This window comes from Crocuta crocuta, unplaced genomic scaffold (genome assembly GCF_008692635.1).
Source record: "Crocuta crocuta isolate KB4526 unplaced genomic scaffold, BGI_CrCroc_1.0 scaffold95, whole genome shotgun sequence".
NCBI classification, from domain to species: Eukaryota; Metazoa; Chordata; class Mammalia; order Carnivora; family Hyaenidae; genus Crocuta; species Crocuta crocuta.
The window spans coordinates 6,781,636-6,802,696 of record NW_027530971.1 but is presented as its reverse complement, the minus strand read 5'-3'; the positions used below and the strand labels follow the sequence as shown (position 1 = coordinate 6,802,696).

The following is a 21,061-nucleotide window of genomic DNA, read 5'->3' as shown; positions in this document are numbered from 1 at the left end:
GCCCCTACTCTGCCTCTTCGGAGCCTTCCCCAGGAACGCACAGTGAACCAGCCTCAGTGGAGGCCCGGGGAGCCCGTGTGTCCGGGCCTCACTGTCCTGCAGCCACAGTCCATCTCCCTTTTTCCTCTCCTGGCTCCTGCTCACTTAAGCCTCAAGGTGCAAGTTCCCTGGAGCCACTTCCTGTTTGCTTAGCAAAACTGCTGTGCACAGGAGGGAAGCAAAGCTCTGAAAAAGAGAACCTGGTCGGGCCTGCTGAGAAGAGGGAGGCCAGGGTCTCTGATCCAAAGGAGTTCTTTCCTAGGAAAGGGTCCCAGGTCGGTTTGGAAGATGGGAACCCTGGATGACCCACAAAAAATAAGAGTCAAGGGGCAGCTGGTGGCTGTCGGTTAAGCATCTGACTTTTGATTTCAGCTCAGGTCATGATCTCTTGGTGCATGGGTTCGAGTCCCTCCATCAGATTCTGTGCTAACAGTGTGGAGCCTGCTTGGGATTCTCTCTCTCTCTGCCCTGCCCCCGCTCATGCACACACACTCTCTTGCTTTCTCAAAATAAATAAAGATTTTTTTTAAAAATTAAGAGTCAAAACCATGGCTCTGGATAATATGATTTCCTGAGCCTCGATTTGGGAAATATGTGGGATGCATCATTTTCACAACGTGCTCTGTGCTTGGCACAGGTGCTTCGCTCTCAGTAGGTGGCTGTCATCTCAGGTTGCTTAAGGTTTAGCTGGGAAGGAACTAAATGTGCCTGGACGTCAGCATGAGAGGTTACTGGTACTTTCACTTCACTCAGCCGCGCGGTAAGCCTGCTGAGGGGGCGCTGGACAGCGAGTGCAGCTTGGAGGAGGGACCCGGCCTCCCTGAAGAACCAATCCCGCTGAGGAGACAGTGCGAGGACGGCACTCCAGAGTGACGGTGCGTACAGGTGAGAGAGGGGAGGCAACACCTGGGCCCACCTCAGGAATAGCTCACCGGCCGCAGTGTCCGCAAAGGCACAGAGAGAGAACTCTAGCCGGCAAGATGGTGGCAGGGGTGGGGGTGGAGGGCGTGGTGCAGAGTAAGAACACGAGAAGGCTGGGTTCCTGAGGCCACGTTTTGTCAGCTGCCCCCTTTTTTGGAAAATAGAAAAGCCTGTGCTTCCTCCAACTATATAGACAGTTCTAGAGCCAGGCTTCCAGAGTTTGAATACCATATGTACCACTTCCTAGGTAAGTGATGTTGGGCCTCTTCATGCCTCAGCTTGTTTCTGGACAATACCAACCATCTTAGAAGGTTGTTACAAGGTTAAAGAAAAGAATATGCATAAAATAGTTGGTGCCTGGTATAGGTTAAATGCTCCCCAAATACTGCTTCGTTCTGATCGGTATCAATACTGTAAATTGCTATTCTTACAAGGTAATTGACCATGTGCATAGCCCCTCCATCAAGAATGAACATTATGAACTTTATTCTGTCTCATAGAAAAAGGTTGCCTTTTTGTTTTCCAAATATAAAACATTATTAAATATATTCTTTCGTCCTTTACACCACTCTTCACCCATGTTACCTCACCCTGAGATTTCACCAGAGATCGGAGATGAGTCAACACCAAAATATATTGGCGTGGGATCACCCCGGGTGCCCTGGAAGCAGGGTGGCGGCTGTAACAACAAAGGAGAGGGGAGGGGAGACCAACCTGGTGGAGACGCAGCTGACAGATGTGGCCACCAACTGCACGTGAGAAGGAAGACACAGGTTAGAGAGGAGCCTGCATCTGCAGTCTGGGTGACTAGGGTGGCAACAATGAATCATAGGGCTCAGGATAAAGGACAAGATCCATGGACCAGAAAAAGGAGGAAGCTACAGCCGTGGGAAGGGTGAGCCCCCCCTCCACAAGAGGGGGCTGAGAAAACTCAACCACAGCAACCACCTAATCTGAATATGGGCAAAGGACTTGAATAGATATTTATCCAAAGAAGATCTGCAAATGGCCAGTGACCCTTTTAAAAAATTGCTGCACATCCCTAATCATTAGGGAAATGCAAATCAAAACCACAGTGAGAACCACCTCAAATCCAGGAGATAGCTACTACCAACAACAAAAAAATAACAAGTGTTGGCCAGATGTAGGAAATCGGAACCCTGCACTCGTGTAGAACTTTAGTAGGACACTTCCTCAAAAACTAAAAATAGAATCACCATATGATCCATCATTTTGACTTCTTTTTTTTGAAGATCTTATTTTTTAATTTTAATTTTCTATTTTAAAAATATTTTTTATTGTTTATTTTAATTTTGAGACACAGACAGAGTGCAAGGAGGGGGCGGGCAGAGAGAGAGAGACAAAGACACAGAATCTGAAGCAGGCCCCAGGCTCTGAGCTGTCAGCACAGAGCCCAATGTGGGGCTCAAACTCATGAACCATGAGATCATGACCTGAGCTGAAGTCAGACGCTTAACCAACTGAGCCATCCAGGAGCCTCTGTTTTTATTTTTTTTAAGTTTATTGAGAGAGAGAGAGAAAGAGAGAGGGAGGAGCAGAGAGAGAGGGAGAGAAAGAATCCCAAGCAGCCTCCACACTTAGCACAGAGCCCAACGTGGGGCTCGATCTCACAACTGTGAGATCATGACCTGAGCCGAAATCAAGAATTGGACACTTAACTGAATGAGCCACCCATATGCCCCTAAGATTTTATTTTTAAGTAATCTCTCCACTCACGTGGGGCTGGAACTCACAACTCCAAGATCAAGAGTCGCATGCTCTGGGGCGCCTGGGTGGCTTAGTCGGTTAAGCGTCCAACTTTCACTTAGGTCATGATCTCGCGGTTCGTGGGTTCGGGCCCCACGTCGGGCTCTGTGCTGACTGCCAGCTCAGAGCCTGGAGCCTGTTTCAGTCTGTGACTCCCTCTCTCTCTGACCCTCCCCTGCTCACGCTGTCTCTCTCTCTCTCTGCTAGAAATAAATAAAACATTAAAAAAAAAAAAAAAGAGTCGCATGCTCTACTGACTGACGCAGTCAGGCATCCCTGGTTATTCCACTTCGGGGTGAATACCCAGAAGGCTGAAAGCAGGGTATCACGGAAGTATGTGTCCTCCCACGTCCACTGCAGTATTACTGACAATAGACAAAGGTGGAGGCAACTCAAGATCTGTCTGCAGGTGGATGGATAAACAAGAAGGGGTACAGACATACAGTGGAATATTCTTCAGCCTTAAAGGGGATGGAAAATCTGACACATGCTACAACATGGATGAACCATGAGGACATTTTGCTGAGTGAAATAAGCCATTTATGAATACAAACAAATATTATACGTTTCTACTTATAAGAGGTTCTAGAGTGGTCAAACTCCTGGAGACAGAAAGCATGATGATGGTTGCCAGGGGCTGGGAGGCTGGGAAATGGGGACTAATGAAATGGGTACAGAATTTCAGTTCCTCAAGATAAAAAAAGGCGTTCTGGAGACCCACTGCACAGCAATGTGGATTTACTTAGCAAGTCTGAACTATACAGTTAAAAACAGTTAAGACGGTGATTTTGGTTATGTGTATCTTGCCATGATTCAAAAAAATTTTAATATGTGGGGAAATTAAAGAGGAGGTTGGGGGGGTGTCAAAGGGTGGAATTCATGGAGAAGCCTGAATCTGTAGGGTTAATGAAGGGATCAGCAAAGGATACTAAGAAAGATGAGCACAGAAAAAGGAAAGAAGTCAGTGAGCAGACCCAGAGAAACACAAGGATGGAGGAGGGAAGGGGAGGGTGGAAAAGAGGAACCAGGAGTTGGGATGAGCTGTCTGAAGCGACCAGCTACTGAAGGTGCCCAACCTGATGAAGAGGAAGGCTGCTGGCCCACACACTCCGGCTCCCGTTCATCCCACTTTTGTCTCTTTCTGGATGGTGTCCTTGTAACCATCAGTTTACTGACCAGGGATGCCCAGCATTGCTCATCTCAGTGTTTTAATTTTTTGACTGAGGTGTCATTAGAGCTGTGCTAGCTTGTGTCTGAAGGACATGGAGATCGTGAAAGCCGATGCTGATGGTTGGCTGTCACTTACCACAAGACACCAACAACAGAAAAGAATCACCAGGTAGGACTTTAAAAGATCATGCTTCTAAGTGTTGCATTTGACACTGCATTTGTCACAGTGGCTTCCTTCTCTCTCATGAGAATTTCCATGAGAGAACATGGGTTGTTGGAGTGACGGGAGAGGAGTAATGTGGGATGAGCTCAAGCATTTGTGTGTGTTGGGGAGCAGGGTGGGAAGCAAATTCATTCAACACTCATTTAAAAATTGAGCTCTCCCAGGGGCGCCTGGGTGGCTCAGTTGGTTAAGTGGCCGACTTTGGCTCAGGCAGTGATCTCACCATTTGTGAGTTTGAGCTCCATGTCGGGCCCTGTGCTGACAGCTCAGAGCCTGGAGACTAATTCAGATTCTGTGTCTCCCTCTCTTGGCCCCTCCCCTGCTTGCACTCTCTCTTTCTCTGTCTCAAAAATAAACATTAAAAAAAAAAATTGAGCTCTCCCATGTACCAGGCATTTCTAGGCCCTTATAAGAGCAATCTCTCCCTAAGTTTCCATCCTGGAGATGTCACATTATCTGCTCCCTGGATGAAAGCAGGTTAGTAAAGTCCCTAAAGATTATGTAAGGGAGACATGACCCTGAGATCTGGAGGAGAGGGGGCTCAAAGCTGCTATGGGTAAGCATCCAGAACCAATAACGGAACTGATTCAAGACGGCTGTCTTCCCGGCCACGGGCTGCTGAGAGAAGGAGGGGCAGAGCTTCCTCGTTGGTGAGGTGTGCGCAAAGCAGCATGGACCCCCCAGCCCTCTGGGAAGCCAGAGTCCCAGGCTGGTCATCTCATTTCAAGCAACCTGTTCTGTTTATCTCTGTGCACTGTACAAATATTTTCATTTTCTACATGAGTCATGAGATGGAAAAAACTTGAGGAAACACTGAGGCAGTGTAAGATTGAGAACTGGGCAAATAGGAAGCCATTGGTGCCCTGAAAGAATGCTTTAACGCACACGCACACGGAAACGAAGCTCAGAGAAGGGCAGATGAAGAGGAAGACGTGAGTGCACAGGTGGGCAGAGAGCAGGTGCACTGAGGACAGAGGAGCCACAAGCTCACCTGTGTGATGACTGGAAGGAGCTCACACAGAAACAAAGACACAACAGAAGGTCTACATTCTCTCCCCTCCCCCCTCCTCCCGCTCGTGTTCATCTACACGTGCTTACAAAAGCCAGCAGCTCTACCTAGGGAGCAAAGCTTGCTGGGAGCCCCGGAGTGGGGGAAGGGGGCCAGCGTCGAAGCCAGGCACTTCTGAGGGCCAGTCCCAGCTCCACGCTTGTTAGCTTTGGCACGTTTGTTACGTCATTCCCCCGAGCCCCGGTTCGTCTTCCCACAACGGCAACAGGCACATTATAGAAGGTGCCGTGGGAGTTACGTAAGGGAGGGGGCGGGGTCCTGCTCTTCCGTGGCTGACGTGACCTCTGGCTTTCTAACCCAGGCTGGGATGGCGGCCACCATGGCGAGAACGGGGAAACATCAGGCACGTCTCTCCTCACTCGTCCAGAGGGCCTGAGAACGACAGGCCTGTAGAAGCTCCACGCGGAGAAGTCTCCTTGCCCCCACCGTACTTTCCAACTAGAGCCCCCGCTACCTGCCACGCTCGCATCTGGAATGTTCGCTGTGCTGGTGGTTCTGAGAGCTCTGGAACCTGTGCTCTTTCTAGTGAACGCTTCTCCACTAGCAGAGGCCTCTGCCACCCACCGAACCAGCTGCTGCCCCAGATCTGCACCCGGCGGCAGACGGTCCCTGTCTTGGTAAGTACCACAGCTGCTAAAAAAGGGCAGAGTTAGCACTGGCATGGCTCGGTGTCCTAGCAGAAAGAGGGCAGACCAAGACAGCTCACCCACAGGGTGCTGAGAGAAGGCGGGCGTGTTTAGGCCTCCTGCTCAGTCTCACTGGAGGGAAACCTTCCCCTTCTTCTAAGAACTCCTGTCATCAAGAGAAGAGTCATGTGGGGGATGCCCTGGGAAGGTGAAAACAGCAACAGCGAGATTTCGACACCCACTGGAGGAGGAGTCGCCTAGGCCCGCAAGGAGCGGAGAGCACGAGACGGGGGCCACCATAGCCGCTGGGACGTGGGAGCCAGAAACGGCTGTTGCCTGGGCTCCGTCGGCTCCAAGGTGCTGTGACCTTTAGGTGGCCAGCAAGCCAGGGCAAGGTCAGCATTTATTCATAACCTGTGGCGTCTGTCTTTACAAAGGAACTGTTCCGTACAGAGCTCAACAGAGATTAAGTGACAAGCCAGCCTCTGAGAAAGCTTGTATTCAGTGGTGAGCAGCGATGAATGCTGTCAGGACATCTTGTAAAGTCAGAGTCTCCAGCTTCCAAACTAGGCCAGTGACAGAACGTGCTAGCTCTCCCTCCCTCCCGAGCCAGGAAAAGTGACTTCTATATTTCTGTTGGAAAGCTAAATTGTTGGAACGAAATTTCAAAATCTATAAACACAGTATTTCATGTCATTCCTTTAAATGAGATGGAGACACGGGCTCAGCAAATGGCACCATATTCTAGAACACCACAGGGATGGCTAGGAACTAGTGCAGGAACAGGTAGCGGAAGAGGGGGGGCTGGCTGTGCACACAGCTGCATTCCCATCATGGTCCCGACGCCCAGGACAGAAGCAGGCCAACAGCCTGCGGGGAGAGGAGTGGAAGGGATGTGCCTAGCATTCTGGCCAGGTCCCAGCTACACACGCTGGGCCAGTGACAAGAGTCCCTCTCCGTATCGTCTGACCTTCCATCAGCTGTATGCAGACTTCACTCTCCTGCAGACACCACGGGTGACACGGCAGCAATGCCAGAGACATGTATTGTATGCCCGCTGCATACGAGATAAAGACCTTGGGCATCAACGAAGCTGGGCAATTCATCAAACGGCCTTGTGGCTCTTTTCTCACCCGTGAAATGGGGAAAGAACAGTGCCCTCCCTCTGGGCCTCAGATGACTGCTACGGTGATCACGTGAAGAAATTTATAGATATATACACATATATATATATATTTTTTAAGGTACTTTATGGGGGTACCTGAGGGGCTCAGTCAGTTAAGCGTCCAACTTTTGATTTCGGCTCAGGTCATCATCTCACAGTTTGTGAGTCTGAGCCCTACATCAGCCTCCACACGGACTGCACAGAGCCTACTTGGGATTTTTCTCTTTCTCTCCCCCTCTCTCTGCCCCTCCCCCACTTACACATTCACTCACGTGTTCTGTCTCAAAATAAATATGTAAACTTAAAAAAAAAAAGTACTCTATGGAGTCAGGTGTGGCATTTTTGAGGTTTGAGTTTCAACTCCCAAAGCTGGGTCCTTTCCAGGGTATCTCAGTTCGGCTGTAGCAGCAGCAGCAGCAAGAACCAAGGCAGAGGAAGACAAACAGTTCTGATGAATTACTTCCCGGAACCCTGGGCCCCTGCTATTTATTTTTTTTTAATAACATTCCCTACCCAACCCATTTTCAGAAAACAAATACACCTTCCAATTGGAAACAAAAAGGAACACAGTGACATTGTGGTAACTGGCGAGGTGCGAAGATCAGACTGCAGGATTGCACCCTGGCTCTCATCCTTGCTAGCGTGAGGTCGTGGGCCTTGGTTTGCTCATCTCTCAAATGGGAATAATAACAGCACCCAAACCACATGACTGTTGTATGGAGTAAGTGAGATCATGTAATGAGCTCAGCACGTCGTAAGCACTTGCATGTCGGCTATTATTACTCTTCTCTTTCATCCCGGCTGGGGGAGGGAGGAGGCAACACATGGCAGGGACGAAAACAACAGATGCAATTTTACAGAATGGTCCTCTATCTAGACCCAGAGCCCTGCAGCCGGGGGCATCTTTTATAAGCTCAATCAGTGCTTCTTAAACTTCGTGGTAAAGGACCACTGTTCGGTGGCTTTTTTCCCCCAATACGACAAAGCTGTAGACCTACTATACATAACCAGTGTGTAGTTTGCTCCATGTGAGCTAGTTTGACAACACTCCTGCTGAATATTCAACAAGGGTCAGATTTCTATAAAACTGCTGACTCTAGCTTCTGCACCTTTCTTGTCATGGATCGGCAACAGCTTGCAGATGAGTTAGCAAACCACACTTTTGAGAATACTGATCTAGACTGTTCTTCCTGTTCTCCTCAGTCCCATTTTTCAGAGAGGAACTGCCTTTGAAGGGTAAAGCTGAAAGTCTTAAAAAAAAAAAAAAATCTCAGGAAACAGCAGAAAACTCAATCCCGAGTGCACATTAGAAACTTCTAGAAATAAGACATCGAAGAGAGCAAACAGGAAAAGGACAGCATGAACACAGCCCGGCTGGCACTGACCACCTGAGCTGTATGGATCTGGGGACAAGGCTTCACTCGGCGCCAGCGAGGCGACTGCAGCCCTGTGGAGCCCAGCCCTCCCTGAGGGGCTCCCCTGACCTTGGGGCGGTCTTCCTTCCTCAGGGCCACGGCTTCTAGTTTGGCTTCGTACTCTGCTTGCACTTGGTCCCTCTTCTTCAGTACGCTCTGCGGGAGGAGAGAGGGGAAGCATGTAACACAGGGTTCACAGAGGAGCCTCCAAGCCCCAGGCAGGTGCTTCTTGACCCCATTCCTCCCCCAAATCGTGGCGTGCCCTGGAGGCCCAGCCGCGCGCTCCCAGGACAGTCTGGCTGCTGGGTGGTGGCACGGACTCCGGAGGAAGTGGGGTGGAGGAGGGGTGGCACTGTTGTCAGAGCTTTCCAGTGCAGTAACAGCCTGATACTGACAGTGACCGAAGCTCTGGGCCAGTACAAGCAGGGAGAGCAGTGCGCATCCTCAGCCACGCTGATGGAGGGTTCAGCTGCTCCATGTGCAGAGAGGACTCAGCTGTGGAGCCTGGTGGGTGACAACGCAGGACGTTCTCTGAACTGTTCACGGAAAAGTCTAAGTCAGGAGAGTTCTGGACTCTGATTCATCGAGTAGATCCGTGGTGGATGGATTTCCTCATTGATCCATGAGCCACTCATCTGTCCACCCCTCTGGACCAGGTACAGCCCTTACCTGAGGGGTTCCAGCTAGGGAAGAGGTGTGGACATAGTACAAAGCTGCTTTAATGTACAATCACATGGTGCATCGTCTAGAGTGAGTGATAAATGAGCTCAAATAGAGCCAGCCTAGTCAGGACCAGGATGAGGCAAGCCAGGCGCCCGGAATGCAAAATTTAAGGAGACAATCTCTCTCGGGGCTCCTGTAAGTGTGAGGTTGGCACCTGAGCCCAGCATCTCCCTAAATCTGTGCCCTGGGCACCTCCTTTGCCTCACCTGGTTCTGGCTCTCCTACTAAGACCCCACTAGCTAGGACAGAAAAGGATGCAACCCACATTCCAGAAAAACATCTGTTTCTCCCAGGGTTTCTTTTTTCTTCCTTGAGTCTAAGAAGCATGAACAGCAAATCAAGAATGATTAAGAATTTTCCTTCCTACTACCTCAGAAGTCACAAAGTGCTCTGAAAGTTTCTAATCTCATGCTTTTCCCATAGGCACCCTCCAGCAGAGCATGGAGTCAGGGAGGTGCGTTCCCTGGCTAAGCGGGGGGCACCTTGTGTCTCTGATAATGAGATAAAGAGTGAGGAGTGGCTGATAGTTGAGTGCGCTCTGGGAGGGGACCTTCTAATGGAATGTGCCAACACAGGAAAACTCAAGTCTTCCCCTGAGGTATCTCCTTTGAGAAGTGTTTTACCTTGAGAAGAACACGAGGTAAAACTTGCAACAGCTTATCTTTGGTTTGTCACCCATCTTTCTCCTGAGCGCTCTCAAGTTCCCTCCCCACGCCCACCAGGCTTTGAGGAGGAATGTTTGCTGTGCTGCTGGACACGCCTCTCTGCTAATGCTGGAAACTTTCTATAATCTGCTGATTGAACTCTTGAAATCTGACTGAGGAACTAGATTAAATTTGTGTTTAACTGATTTGAATTTAAACTAGAATAGCCACCTACGGCTAGTGGCTGCCATACTGGACAGCACATAGATACATGAAGTAAAAACACAAAAAAGTTAGGGGTCTTTTCTGGATTTCGTAGAACACAGAAAATATTCTAAATCTACTCGTCTGGTACCAGCAGTAATAAAAACTCGTAATCTCCACCCAAGACAAACAGACACACAGTGCTGTCCACTGAGACATTTGGGTGGTCCCCAAGGCACGACGGGGTGGCAGGGAGGGGCCGGCTGGCATCCCCATCACTGCCGTGGACCCCTGTCATGGGACACCTCAGATGTGCCTGGACGAAGCGCATACTCAGACTAGGAACGGGTTGAGCTCTTCCAGTGATATACTCTCTGTCAGCTGTGGCAAGAACCTCGTAACTGAAGCTGGAAATGCTCTCAGAACAACATGCTGGAATCCAGTCAGCACAGCGTGGGGCTTCCTGTCCCTTGTTCTGTCCCAAGACTCTGTGCTGAGGATGTCAAGGCCCCTAGGAGGGGATGGAAGGCAAGAGACGTTGGCTCCACACAGCTACACCAGACAAAATGTATCTCCTGTCCCTATCCTAAAGCAGGTGAGGGGGCTTCCAGATTCAGCCACACTCCTTCCCTAGTTAGCCTGGGCCCTCCCTGGCTCCTCGGCCACTGCTACGCTCACGTCACCTGAAGTGACCAGAATGCTCCCTTCTCAGGCAGGCTGCTGGAGGATTCACACTAACACCCCCACCTCACTGGGCAGCAGAAAAGACTCACAACGACCCTACAGAAGTAAAAGGATATTATCCCCATTTTAGAGATAGGAACATTAAGGTAGAACGGAGGGACTGGGTTGACACCACACAGCTCCCAGTATAGTGGGGACTCACTGAGGCAGCTCCTGCTGTATTCCAGGACAGTGTGGGGGTTCCCGGTCTGACTGTGATCCCAACCACACTACAGGGTTGGGAAACATGTTTTGAATCCTGCTGAACTAAGACTACCATCCTCGTTGGAAGCATCTTTGCTCTTAGTTGGTGATGATCTGAGAGGTGCAGCCTCGTACTCCAAATGGCACAGGCTATGTTGCTAAAACTGGTCAGACCACCCTGTGGTTGATGGGGCCTGAGACTGTAGGGGCCAAGGGGCCCAGTCACCAGCTCCAGAGAGGTGCCTCCATCCCTGAGTGACAAGCAAAGATATTCATCATCTGGGCGTCTCAGAGAACTCTGTAGGGGTCTCTGATTCTAGTGGATATCGTAAATCCGAAGGTGAAGTGCATGGAGATACTTTGCTACTTTGCGTCCCTCTGCCCTTCCCCTATACAGCCATCCTCACCCTGTTTCTGCCCTGCCTTTATGTGTCTTCGTTCATGACCCAGGGGCTGGGGGCATAGCAGAGAACAACACATACAAAACTCTTGCCTTCATGGAGCTCACATTCTAGAAAGGAGGCAGACATCACACGGTAAAATAAATTAATATAGAGTGAATGAGGTAGTGCCAAGCACTGAGGAGACAAAGAGAATAAGACAGTGGGATGTAAATGCTAAGGATTTGGGGGATGATGGAATTGACGTAAGGCATTCAGGAAGAGCCTCAAGGAGAAGGCAACGTTTCAACAGACATGAAATAAATTTCTCTCAAATGCTGTGGGTTTTTCTTAATGTAGAACACTTCATCGTGATTTTGAAATGGTTCTAGTAATCTGGTAGTTCACTACCCTTCTTTTCAAATGTAGAGAGAAAAAAAATGACTCCATTTCTTTAACAAATAATTTGCAAGGAAAAATAGATGAGGAGGGATTTTTTAAATACTTAAACCTATCAGGCAAAGTATGGATTTTATTTGGATCATGATTTGGAAAAACACTTACAAAAACAGTGCCTGACACACTGGGGAATGAACACTCCATTCATTGGAGTTTATCAGTTTGTTTGGTTTACTGGATATTTGAGGAAATCTTAAGAAAAAAATTTTGGGTGTAACAATAATGTGGTTCTTTTAAAAGAACACTTGTATTTTAGACATATGTATACACTAAATATTTTTGTATGAAGTGCTCTGAGGCCTGAAATTTGCTTTAAAATAATCCAAGGGGGTGGGATGCCTGGGTGGCTTAGTCGGTTGAATGCCTGAGTTGGTCTCAGGTCAAGATCTCAAGGTTCATGGATTTGAGCCCCGTGTTGGGCTCTGAACAGCTCAGAGCCTGGAGCCTGCTTCTGATTCTGAGTCTTCCCCTCTCTCTGCCCCTGCCCTACTCATGGTCTGTCTCCCTCTCAAAAAATAAACAAACGTAAAAAAAAAAAGATAATAATAATCCAAGGGGGGCACCTGGGTGGCTCAGTCAATTAAGTGTCAGACTCTTGGTTTAGGCTCAGGTCATGATCTCACGGTTGGTGAGATTGAGCCCCGCATCCGGCTCTGTGCTGATAGCATAGAGCCTGCTTAGGATTCTCTCTCTCTCCCCCTTTCTCTCTCTCTGCCCCTCCCTTGCTTGTGCATGCACACACTCTCTCTCTCAAAATAAAACTTAATAAGGTAAGATGAAATAAAATAAAATAATCCAAGGGGTGGAGAGCAGGTGGGCACAGAGCTCAGACGAGATGGACCATGTGTGGGTAACTGCTGGAGCAAGCCGATGGATCTGTGGGGGAGTGTTATGCTTCCAGTCTACTTTTGGATGTTTCAGTTTTTCCGTAATAAAAAAGTTAAACAATGGATACATAATACCAGTCATCCAAAATGTTAATAACAAGCTAATAATAACCAGGGAACTACAATGACAACAGTGTCTGGAAGTTAAATCACAGATACATTCTGTGGTTTGGTGTTCAGTCTCTGTACTGGATTTTTTCCAAGAAAATAACGCAATGGTCAGGATCAACTGGAAAGCTCAGCATTCCAGCTCCACCCCCAGAGCTCATGCTCAGGTCTCTGGCTGGTGAGGCTGTGGGCTCACAAACTTGTGGGAGGAGGAAGAGGTGGTGCAAAAACAGCTCCCAACACAAAAGGTCAGTAACTACCAAAAAGCCTCCTCAAGTCCGGAAGGTTTTTAAGCTTCAAATCTTTTTGTAAGAGGGACATTAGGATGCAGGGTTGAGGAAGCAGATGAAAGCAGTGAGGACTGCTCGGCCACACGTAGAGAACTGCAGAGCAGAATGGTTCATACTGTGATATGCCAGTGGCTGGTGACCCAAAAGAACATCCCCCCAACCAAGGGGGATTCAAGTAGAATAATGAGTGTTCTGTAATAAAGAAAGATGCTTGAATGGGAATAAAAATCAAATACCCAACACAGTCCTGTAGCTTGTTTTTGGGTGGCCTTCTAGGAGAGCATTTGCTTGCAGACAGGAAGAGGAGTCTGACCTTGGTCCTAGTGACATAATTCCTGATTAAATGATTGAACTTAGGGGGCCCTTCTTGACATGCTCTTGTGACACATTCATTTTATTGAAAATGGATCACCTATGAGTTAACTTTTCTAGGCCATGTAGGTAATATTGAAACCACATATTTGCCCCTAGTTTAAGAGATATTTGTTACAAAAGTTAATTTTTTTTAATTAAGAAGAGGTATTTGTTACAGGAAATTTGGAATATAAAAAAAAACACAAAAGAGGGGGAAATCTCATCCTCTATGCATAACTGGTAACGTATTTTGTCTTCACTCTCTAGTTTGTTCTCTTGAATGACTTCTTTGATGCTTCCCATTTCTGTTTTCTCTTCATGGCACTCTTGTTATTCAGAAGGTAGGTACTGAGGTCTCCGGTCCTCTCATTTTCCTATTTTTTTTTTCTCTCAAATTCTCCATCTATCTTTTTGCTTCACTTTACAGGTGACTTCCTTAACTTTTTCTTCTAACTCTTTTAATTTTTTTTTTACCTTCTATCATGGTTTTAATTTCCATGAGCTCTTTGTTCTCTAGATACTAAAAAAATTCTTGTTTTATGGTTGTGACATCTCTTTCTGAAGATATTGATTTTTTTTCCTGGAAATTTTCTGCTCCCTCTATGATGTTTCACTCAGTAATATTTTTTTTATTTGTTTTTACTCGATATTCATATTAGAACTTTCTCTTAAATATTCAGTGACTTTGTCTGCCCACTCATCCAATAGGGAAACACTAAAAACCTGACTGAAAGCTCTCTGCATGTCGAGGACTTGTTGACAATTCTCTACAGGGATGCTGCTAGGTCATTTCATTGAGGAACCTTCCCCAATATCAGTATCTTCAAGTCTCTTTTCTTGGTTTGTTTAGATTTTCTAGAAGAGGCTCTTCTAATTCTTGCAGGGAAGATTTAAGGCTGAGAGCCAAGCAGAAGAAGATGACTGAAGTCTCAACATTTGCTAATCTTTTACTTAACAACCTGATTTTAGGATTTTAGCCCCTGTCCTCAACAGTGCCTGGGGTCCCTGTGTCCAGAGGCTGTTTTACCCTCCAGAGAATATGCCTCCAGTTCTAGCAGAGTACAGAAGGGACAGTCACTCCCGTGTGAGGAAGAAGGTCAGAACTAGAAGCTCTAACTTCTTAAACAGATTCCTGACTAATTTTTCTCTTCAGCTCTCTCTCCCCCAACCCCAGAGGAACCTACTTGGTGCTGCCAATTCTCAACCTTTGTGAAGGATTCTACGGTGTAAACCAGGTGGCTTCTTAGTTGTTTCCCCATACAGCTTCAAAGGCAGCTTTTTTGAGGCACCTGAGTCCCTGATCACTTCGCAATTTGCTTTCCAGTCCCCACTGCACTGCTACTATTTCCTCCTCTGCTGCTTTTTATCTTTGCAGACTTGTACTTCAAACAAGACAAAAACATTCTATTGTTATCTTGGTGAGGTCTCATGAAAAAGAAGTTTATATATTTAGTCTGCCATCCCTGGGAATCTCAGATTCTTAATTTTTACATATTTTTCTAACTTTTTAAAACATTTGAGATCATGTACATTTCTATATCCTGCTTCTTCATATTTTCAAGAAATTAGGCTCTCAATGTATAATTACTTTTGTTTAGGAAAAAGGACCTTTCTCCCCCTGACTCAATTTTCCAAAAAAATCTCTGTCCTTGTTTTCTTTTTCTTTATTTTTTTTTTCTTTATTCAAGTTAGTTAACATGCAGTGTGGTCTTAGCTTCAGGAATAGAACCCAGTGATTTATCTCTTACATATGGCACCCAGTGCTTATCCCAAAAAGTGCCTTCCTTAATGTCCATCACCCATTTAACCCATCCCCCCAACCCAAAAGCACTAGAGTGGCTAAACTTAAAGCCTAATCACTTGACTCATTAGCTCCACCTTGTGGCTTGTAGGGAAAAAGGTAGGCAGGCTGGGAAAACACACAAAAAACTGACGTTTGATAAAAGCTATCTTGGAACATTGTTCAAAGTATCTCCAACTCGAAGAGAAACTCTGTCTTTAAAACCAAACTTCTTGGGGCACTGGGTGGCTCAGTTGGTTAAGTGTCCAACTTCAGCTCAAGTCAGATCTCACAGTTTGTAGGTTCGAGCCCCGCATCAGGCTCTATGCTGACAGCCAGCTCAGAGCCTGGAGCCTGTTTCAGATTCTGTGTCTCCCCCTCTCTCTTCCCCTCTCCCACTCATGCTCTCTCACTCTCTGTCTCAAAAATAAATAAACTATATATATATATATAAAAACAACAACCAAACTTCTGCATCTACATCTCACACTTCTAATCATGATCACCATGACCTCCATATATTATTGCATACAATGGTCACTATTGATCATGCTTCTTCTAAAAACATTTCTCTTGGCTTCCTCTACTTTTTTTCTTCTACTACACTACAATCCTCTGAGTCTCCTTTACCACTTGTTCCGCCTCCTAATTAGGTACTAGGCCACTAAATATTGTCATGCCTCAGGGCCATGCCTAGACTATTCATCTGGAGCTCATCTCACTAGATGGTCTACTCCCCTCCCATGGATTTAAACACCATCTATTAACAAATGACTCCCCTAACTAAACTCATAACCAATTGCCATAACATCTCTACTTTAATGACTAACAGGCATTTTTGAACTCAATATGGCCAAAACAATTTGGTTCCTGACTGCCCAATCTGTTCTGCCCTGAACTTCCCCATTCCAAAGAATAGTAACCACTGCCCACCCAGTCGCTAAAGCCAAAAACTTAGAGGTCATCACCAATCCTTCCTTTTCTTACTTCATATTAGTACTGCAGCAAGTCTGGTTGGCCTTTCATTCAAAATCTACCCAAGTCCCCCTGTAGCCCAAGCTCTACCACCATAGTTATCAGCCACATGGGTCTCTGTGACGGTCTCCTGAATGCCTCCTCGCCTCCACTGTCATTCCCTACAACCTTCTCTCCACATTGTAACACTGGCTGTCTGCTTAAAGTAAAAATTGTATCCTATCATTTCCCTACATAAATCCAAATGCCTTCCCTTTTGTTCCTAAGATTAAAAACCCAGACTCTTGCCAATCATGGCCTTTAAGAAGCCACTGCTATACGTGTCCTGGCCCCTACCTATCTATCTCTTCGACCTTGCCTCCTCCCCACTTGCTTCCTTGTTCACTAGACTCCACTCACGCTGGCCTTTCTGATCTGCAAAGACCACCAAGCTCATTTCTGCTTTAGGACCTTTGTTCCTTTAGGACCTAGAGTACCGGCTACTCCTCCTGCCTAAAATGGTCTGTGGTCCTTGCCCAGCTAACTCCTACATGTTACTCAAGTCTCCACTGAAGGCCACCTCCTCCATGTGTCTGTTCCTTACCATTCTCTTCTGACCCTCACTCCACCCTTGTCACTCGCAAGACTGTTGAGATAAGCATGCTCCTTGACTTGTTGATAAACCCATCTCTTAAAAATAACAAGATACATGATAGTTACAGATTTATTAATGTTTCAAACTGCCATGTCAAATTCAGTTAAATGTTTGCTGACTGCTTTTCTATGAACAAGGCAGTGGGAAGTAAGATGATTCTACCCTACCCTTCTTAAAGTTTCTCCTACCCATGTCCTGGTCATAAGGATGCCAGTACTCAAAAGGCACTGCCCAAAATCTGGTAAGGACTCTAAGATGCTCTCTCCTAGCCTATCACTATCCTAATTATATTTTACACACACGTAGTCTATAGGAAGTGAAATCCCATATAAGGGCTCACCTGCACATATCTTCAGAGTGTTTAACTTAAGTCTTGCACCTGAGGGTAACTTTGGTACCCCTCCCTCTTACACACTGTTCACTATCTTTCCTCAGCATCCTTGAAATACATGACTTCAACTGTCTTTCTAGTACAAGCTGTCCTCATTGTTCACTGAACATTGTCCATCTGTTCCACACGGCCTGATAACAATGCCACCTTTTCTGTACTTTCTTTCCACCTCCAAAGGAACAGAATGTACTCAGCCACAGTGCATTTAAAGAGAGACTATTTGAGTCTCAGCCTTGAAAAGCAGGAACTGATCTGGTTTGCTTCTTGGCCAATAGTAAAGACACAGGTACCAGGTGACTGTTCATTAGAACTGTGGCCACAGAACAGAGGAAAGATTTACCAAGTGGGGTTCTATTCCTTCATCTATAAGATGAGCAAGAGAGAGAAGATGATCCCACAGACCTTTTCAACCTCAGAGAGGAGCCTTAACCTTAGCCCCATTAGGAGAGGGCTTCAATTATCTCCAGCATTTTCTCCATGTGGGGCTCAGCTGACCCACAGCTACTTCAAATTCCTAAGGCCCTGGCTCCAAAAGATGAGGACGAATACTCACTTTGATCCACTCAAGGTCATAAAGAAAGAGACTGATGAAACTGGGAGGACTTGCTCAGTCCTAAAGACCATCCAGTAGTTGATCCCAAACACGTCACAGCCAGGCCTTCAGCAAGCTCTCTACTCTGTGTTTAGTTTTCATGCCGAATAGCAAAGTCTATCCCCCTTATCCCCCAAATCACAAAGTTATTTTAGAAATGGAAATACATAACTCTCTCAGAGGAATAAAATTAAGCTACGAGGGGCACCTGGGTGGCTCAGTTGGTTAAGCAACAAACTCTTGATTTCGGCTCAGGTCATGATCTCATGGTTCATGAGTTCAGGCCCTGCATTGGGCTCTGCACTGACAGTGGAGAGCCTGCTTGGGATTCTCTCTTTCCCTGTCTCCTGCCCCTCATCCATGCTTGCTGTGGTGCTCTCTCGCTCAAAAATAAATAAATGAACTTTAAAAATAATCAAGCTAAGAATTCTTAAAGAGCAGTGAGATTATGAGACAAAGTCAAGGGAGCCACTTAAGACACCTATCCCCTTCTCCCAGTGTCCTCAGACTTGGCCACATGAACCTTGACAATCCTTAGGAGTTTGAAATAGCTGAGTGTTGGTCTAGCCCTAACGGAGTAAATGCTGGAGATCATGAGCCCACGTAGCCATGGCATTGTCATCAAGTTACTTCTGCCTTACCCAGACCTCTCTGCAGAGATATTTTCCTATTGGAAAGAAAGGGAGCCGCTGACCTCGTCTCTTTCTAACTGGGCTTAGCTCAGCTCACCAATGGGGCAGAGCTAAGGTTTCAGAGACCTCCAGTCAACACTTCTTCCTTCCTCTTCCCTTCCCAGAAAACACTGTATCTACTCCCATTCTCCCAGCCCGAGTAACCTGATTAATGTGTTTTCAGGCTCAGTGAATAAGAAACTCAATACACATGCCTCATTCACGGGGTGAAGAAAGAGAGCAAACAAACAAGGGTTTCTCTGAGATAGAACTTCAATTACTCACATAAGCTTATGTCTCACTGTATAATAATATTCTAATAAAGACACCAGATAAACCTCTGCTAAATGACAATGTGAAATCCTCCTTCAAGTACAAATATATATTAAGTACTAACATACTTGCCACATGCAAGAACAAAGTAATTTGTGTTGTAATATCCCAGGACTGCCTATGCATCAGATTTTCAGTCCAGCAAGGTTAAGGGAGGATTTTTGATGGAGGATGTGTCTATAAAAGACAAATTCAAAGATAAGTCGGGGATTGTAAAATTTTATTTTTGTCTACAAAAACAGATACTATTAACTTTACAAGTAAGGCAAAATATTCTGGCTCATTTTAAGCAATCAGGATGTCTTTTTTTGAGATATAACTGACACATAACATTATATTAGTTTCAGGTGTACAACATAATGATTTGATATTTGTATGTATTGTGAAATGATCCCCACATAAGACTAGTTAACATCCATCACCACAGATGGCTCTAAATTTGCCTTTGAGAAGAACTTTTAAGATCTACTCTCCTAGCAACTTCCAAATCTACAGTACCGTATTAACAACTATGGTAACCATGCTGTGCATGACAGCCCGTGACTTATTTATTACTTATACCTGGAAGTTATAATGAAAGTTAGAATTAAACATGCAATGTGTATGTCTCATTAAAAAAATGCAATAGAGAAAAATGAGTAGGAAATTTGTGCAGTCAAGAGTCATGGTTTTCATCCTCAGTTCCAATAATTACCAACAAAACCGTCTCGGGCTAATCATGTCACATGTGAGTTTTATCCTTATCATCACCATACCCACCATCATTTCCACCTTATGGATAAGGCAATTCGTATCATTTCCCTGCCCACTGTGAGATCCAGACCAATCCTGTCTTTGAAAGTGTCTCATTAGCAGTTTTATACAGAGTATACATGAGACAGTGATTCATTCTAGCAGAATGTTTCCATTGTCCACAATGTAACATGTATCAAGAATCTTAAAAGGTTCATACCTGATGAAACAAAATGGAACGTGGGTAATGGGTTCTATACGTATGGTTCTATACATATGCTTGAAATTTTCCATAACAAGGGGTTATTATAAAATTTTTTAACTATTTATCACCTTTTGTTCCCCTTTTTAAGGTATGGAATATTTTCATATTGCCATGATCTTTCTAGGTTTCCATTTTTACAACCCAAAGTTGCCTGATAAGTTTCTCTCAAGAGATTCTTGTCAATCCTCTCTTAAAGGGATGTCCTAGATCTGCCTCAAAGACAGATCAATAAATCAAGGATCTCCACTGGGAAGGAGGTAGGGGGCTACTTGGGATGTTCAACACAGAGCAACGTGTCCTTTTCTGTTGGTTAGGAAGCCTGACCCTTTTGTCTAACTGATGCCACACTGCAGGGGTCCCTGTAGCTGTGCTCTCAAACTGGGTTAATTACAGGCTGGGGTAGTTACTAGGGTGGGCATTAAAGCATCTGACCCCATCCTGATTCTGCATGTAGAATCTGAGGCTGGAAATCACTGTCCTCACAGCTCCTCTGTCTTTTCTTGTCCCTTGCAATTAGATCAAAGCTATTCTGATTCTTATTCCATTTGTACATTACCTTCCTCTCCCTTTTTCTTTAAAAGCTTTTAAAATNAGGCTCCAGGCTCTGAGCCAGCTGTCAGCACAGAGCCTGATGCAGGGCATGAATCCATGCACCGTGAGATCATGACCTGAACCGAAGTCGGACGCCCAACTGACTGAGCCACCCAGGTACCCCAGCATGTCCTTTTAATATGAAAACTCACATCCTTCAGCTTTGGAAGATTTTCTTGTATTATTTCTTTCATAATTTCTTTTCATAATAACCAGCCTCCTCTGTTCTCTCAGTTAGGAACTCTTCTCAGATAAGTGTTGAACCTTTGAGATCAATCCTCAATGTCTCTTATTCTTTCACATTTTCAGTATTTTCACATTTTTGTTCTACTTTCCAACTACTTGGTTTCCTTACTTTACTTTCTAAGATTTCCTCAACCTCATTTTTCGACTTTACTCCTCAATTTCCTCTCAGCAAATCAGATTTTAATTTCCAAGGGCTCTAATTATCCAATTATTCTTTTTCCATTTCTTATTTAGTCGATGTTATACCTCCATGAACTCTCAGAGAACATTAAGAGTTTCTTCCACACTCTTTTTCTTCATTTAATTCACATACTTGGTTTGCCATGTGTTCTATTTATATGCCAGTCCATATGTGTGATCCCGCCCACCTATGAAGAAGGAAACCTATGCCACGTGTAAAGAGGCAATAATTACTTTTTGAAAATGACTACAAAAAAAAAAAAAAAAAAAGGGGCGCCTGGGGGGCTTAGCCGGTTAAGC

The 21,061-nt window shown here is 45.7% G+C and overlaps 1 protein-coding gene across 8 annotated transcripts in view; it reads right to left on the bottom strand.

The window, feature by feature from the left end:
• Window positions 1–21,061, bottom strand: part of SNX30 (sorting nexin family member 30) — a 94,554-nt gene that overhangs the window by 28,092 nt on the left and 45,401 nt on the right. For 7 of the 8 annotated variants that reach the window (XR_013336465.1, XR_013336466.1, XM_077769883.1 and 4 more), the window contains one exon: window positions 8,465–8,551. Coding sequence is in view for 6 of the 8 variants with exons in the window: in XM_077769883.1 (XP_077626009.1) it covers window positions 8,465–8,551 (87 nt within the window). In the remaining 2 variants the exon portion in view is untranslated. Of the gene's footprint in view, window positions 1–7,086; window positions 8,231–8,464; window positions 8,552–21,061 lie in introns of those variants that run through there. The other variant, XM_077769884.1, reaches the window with a different exon arrangement.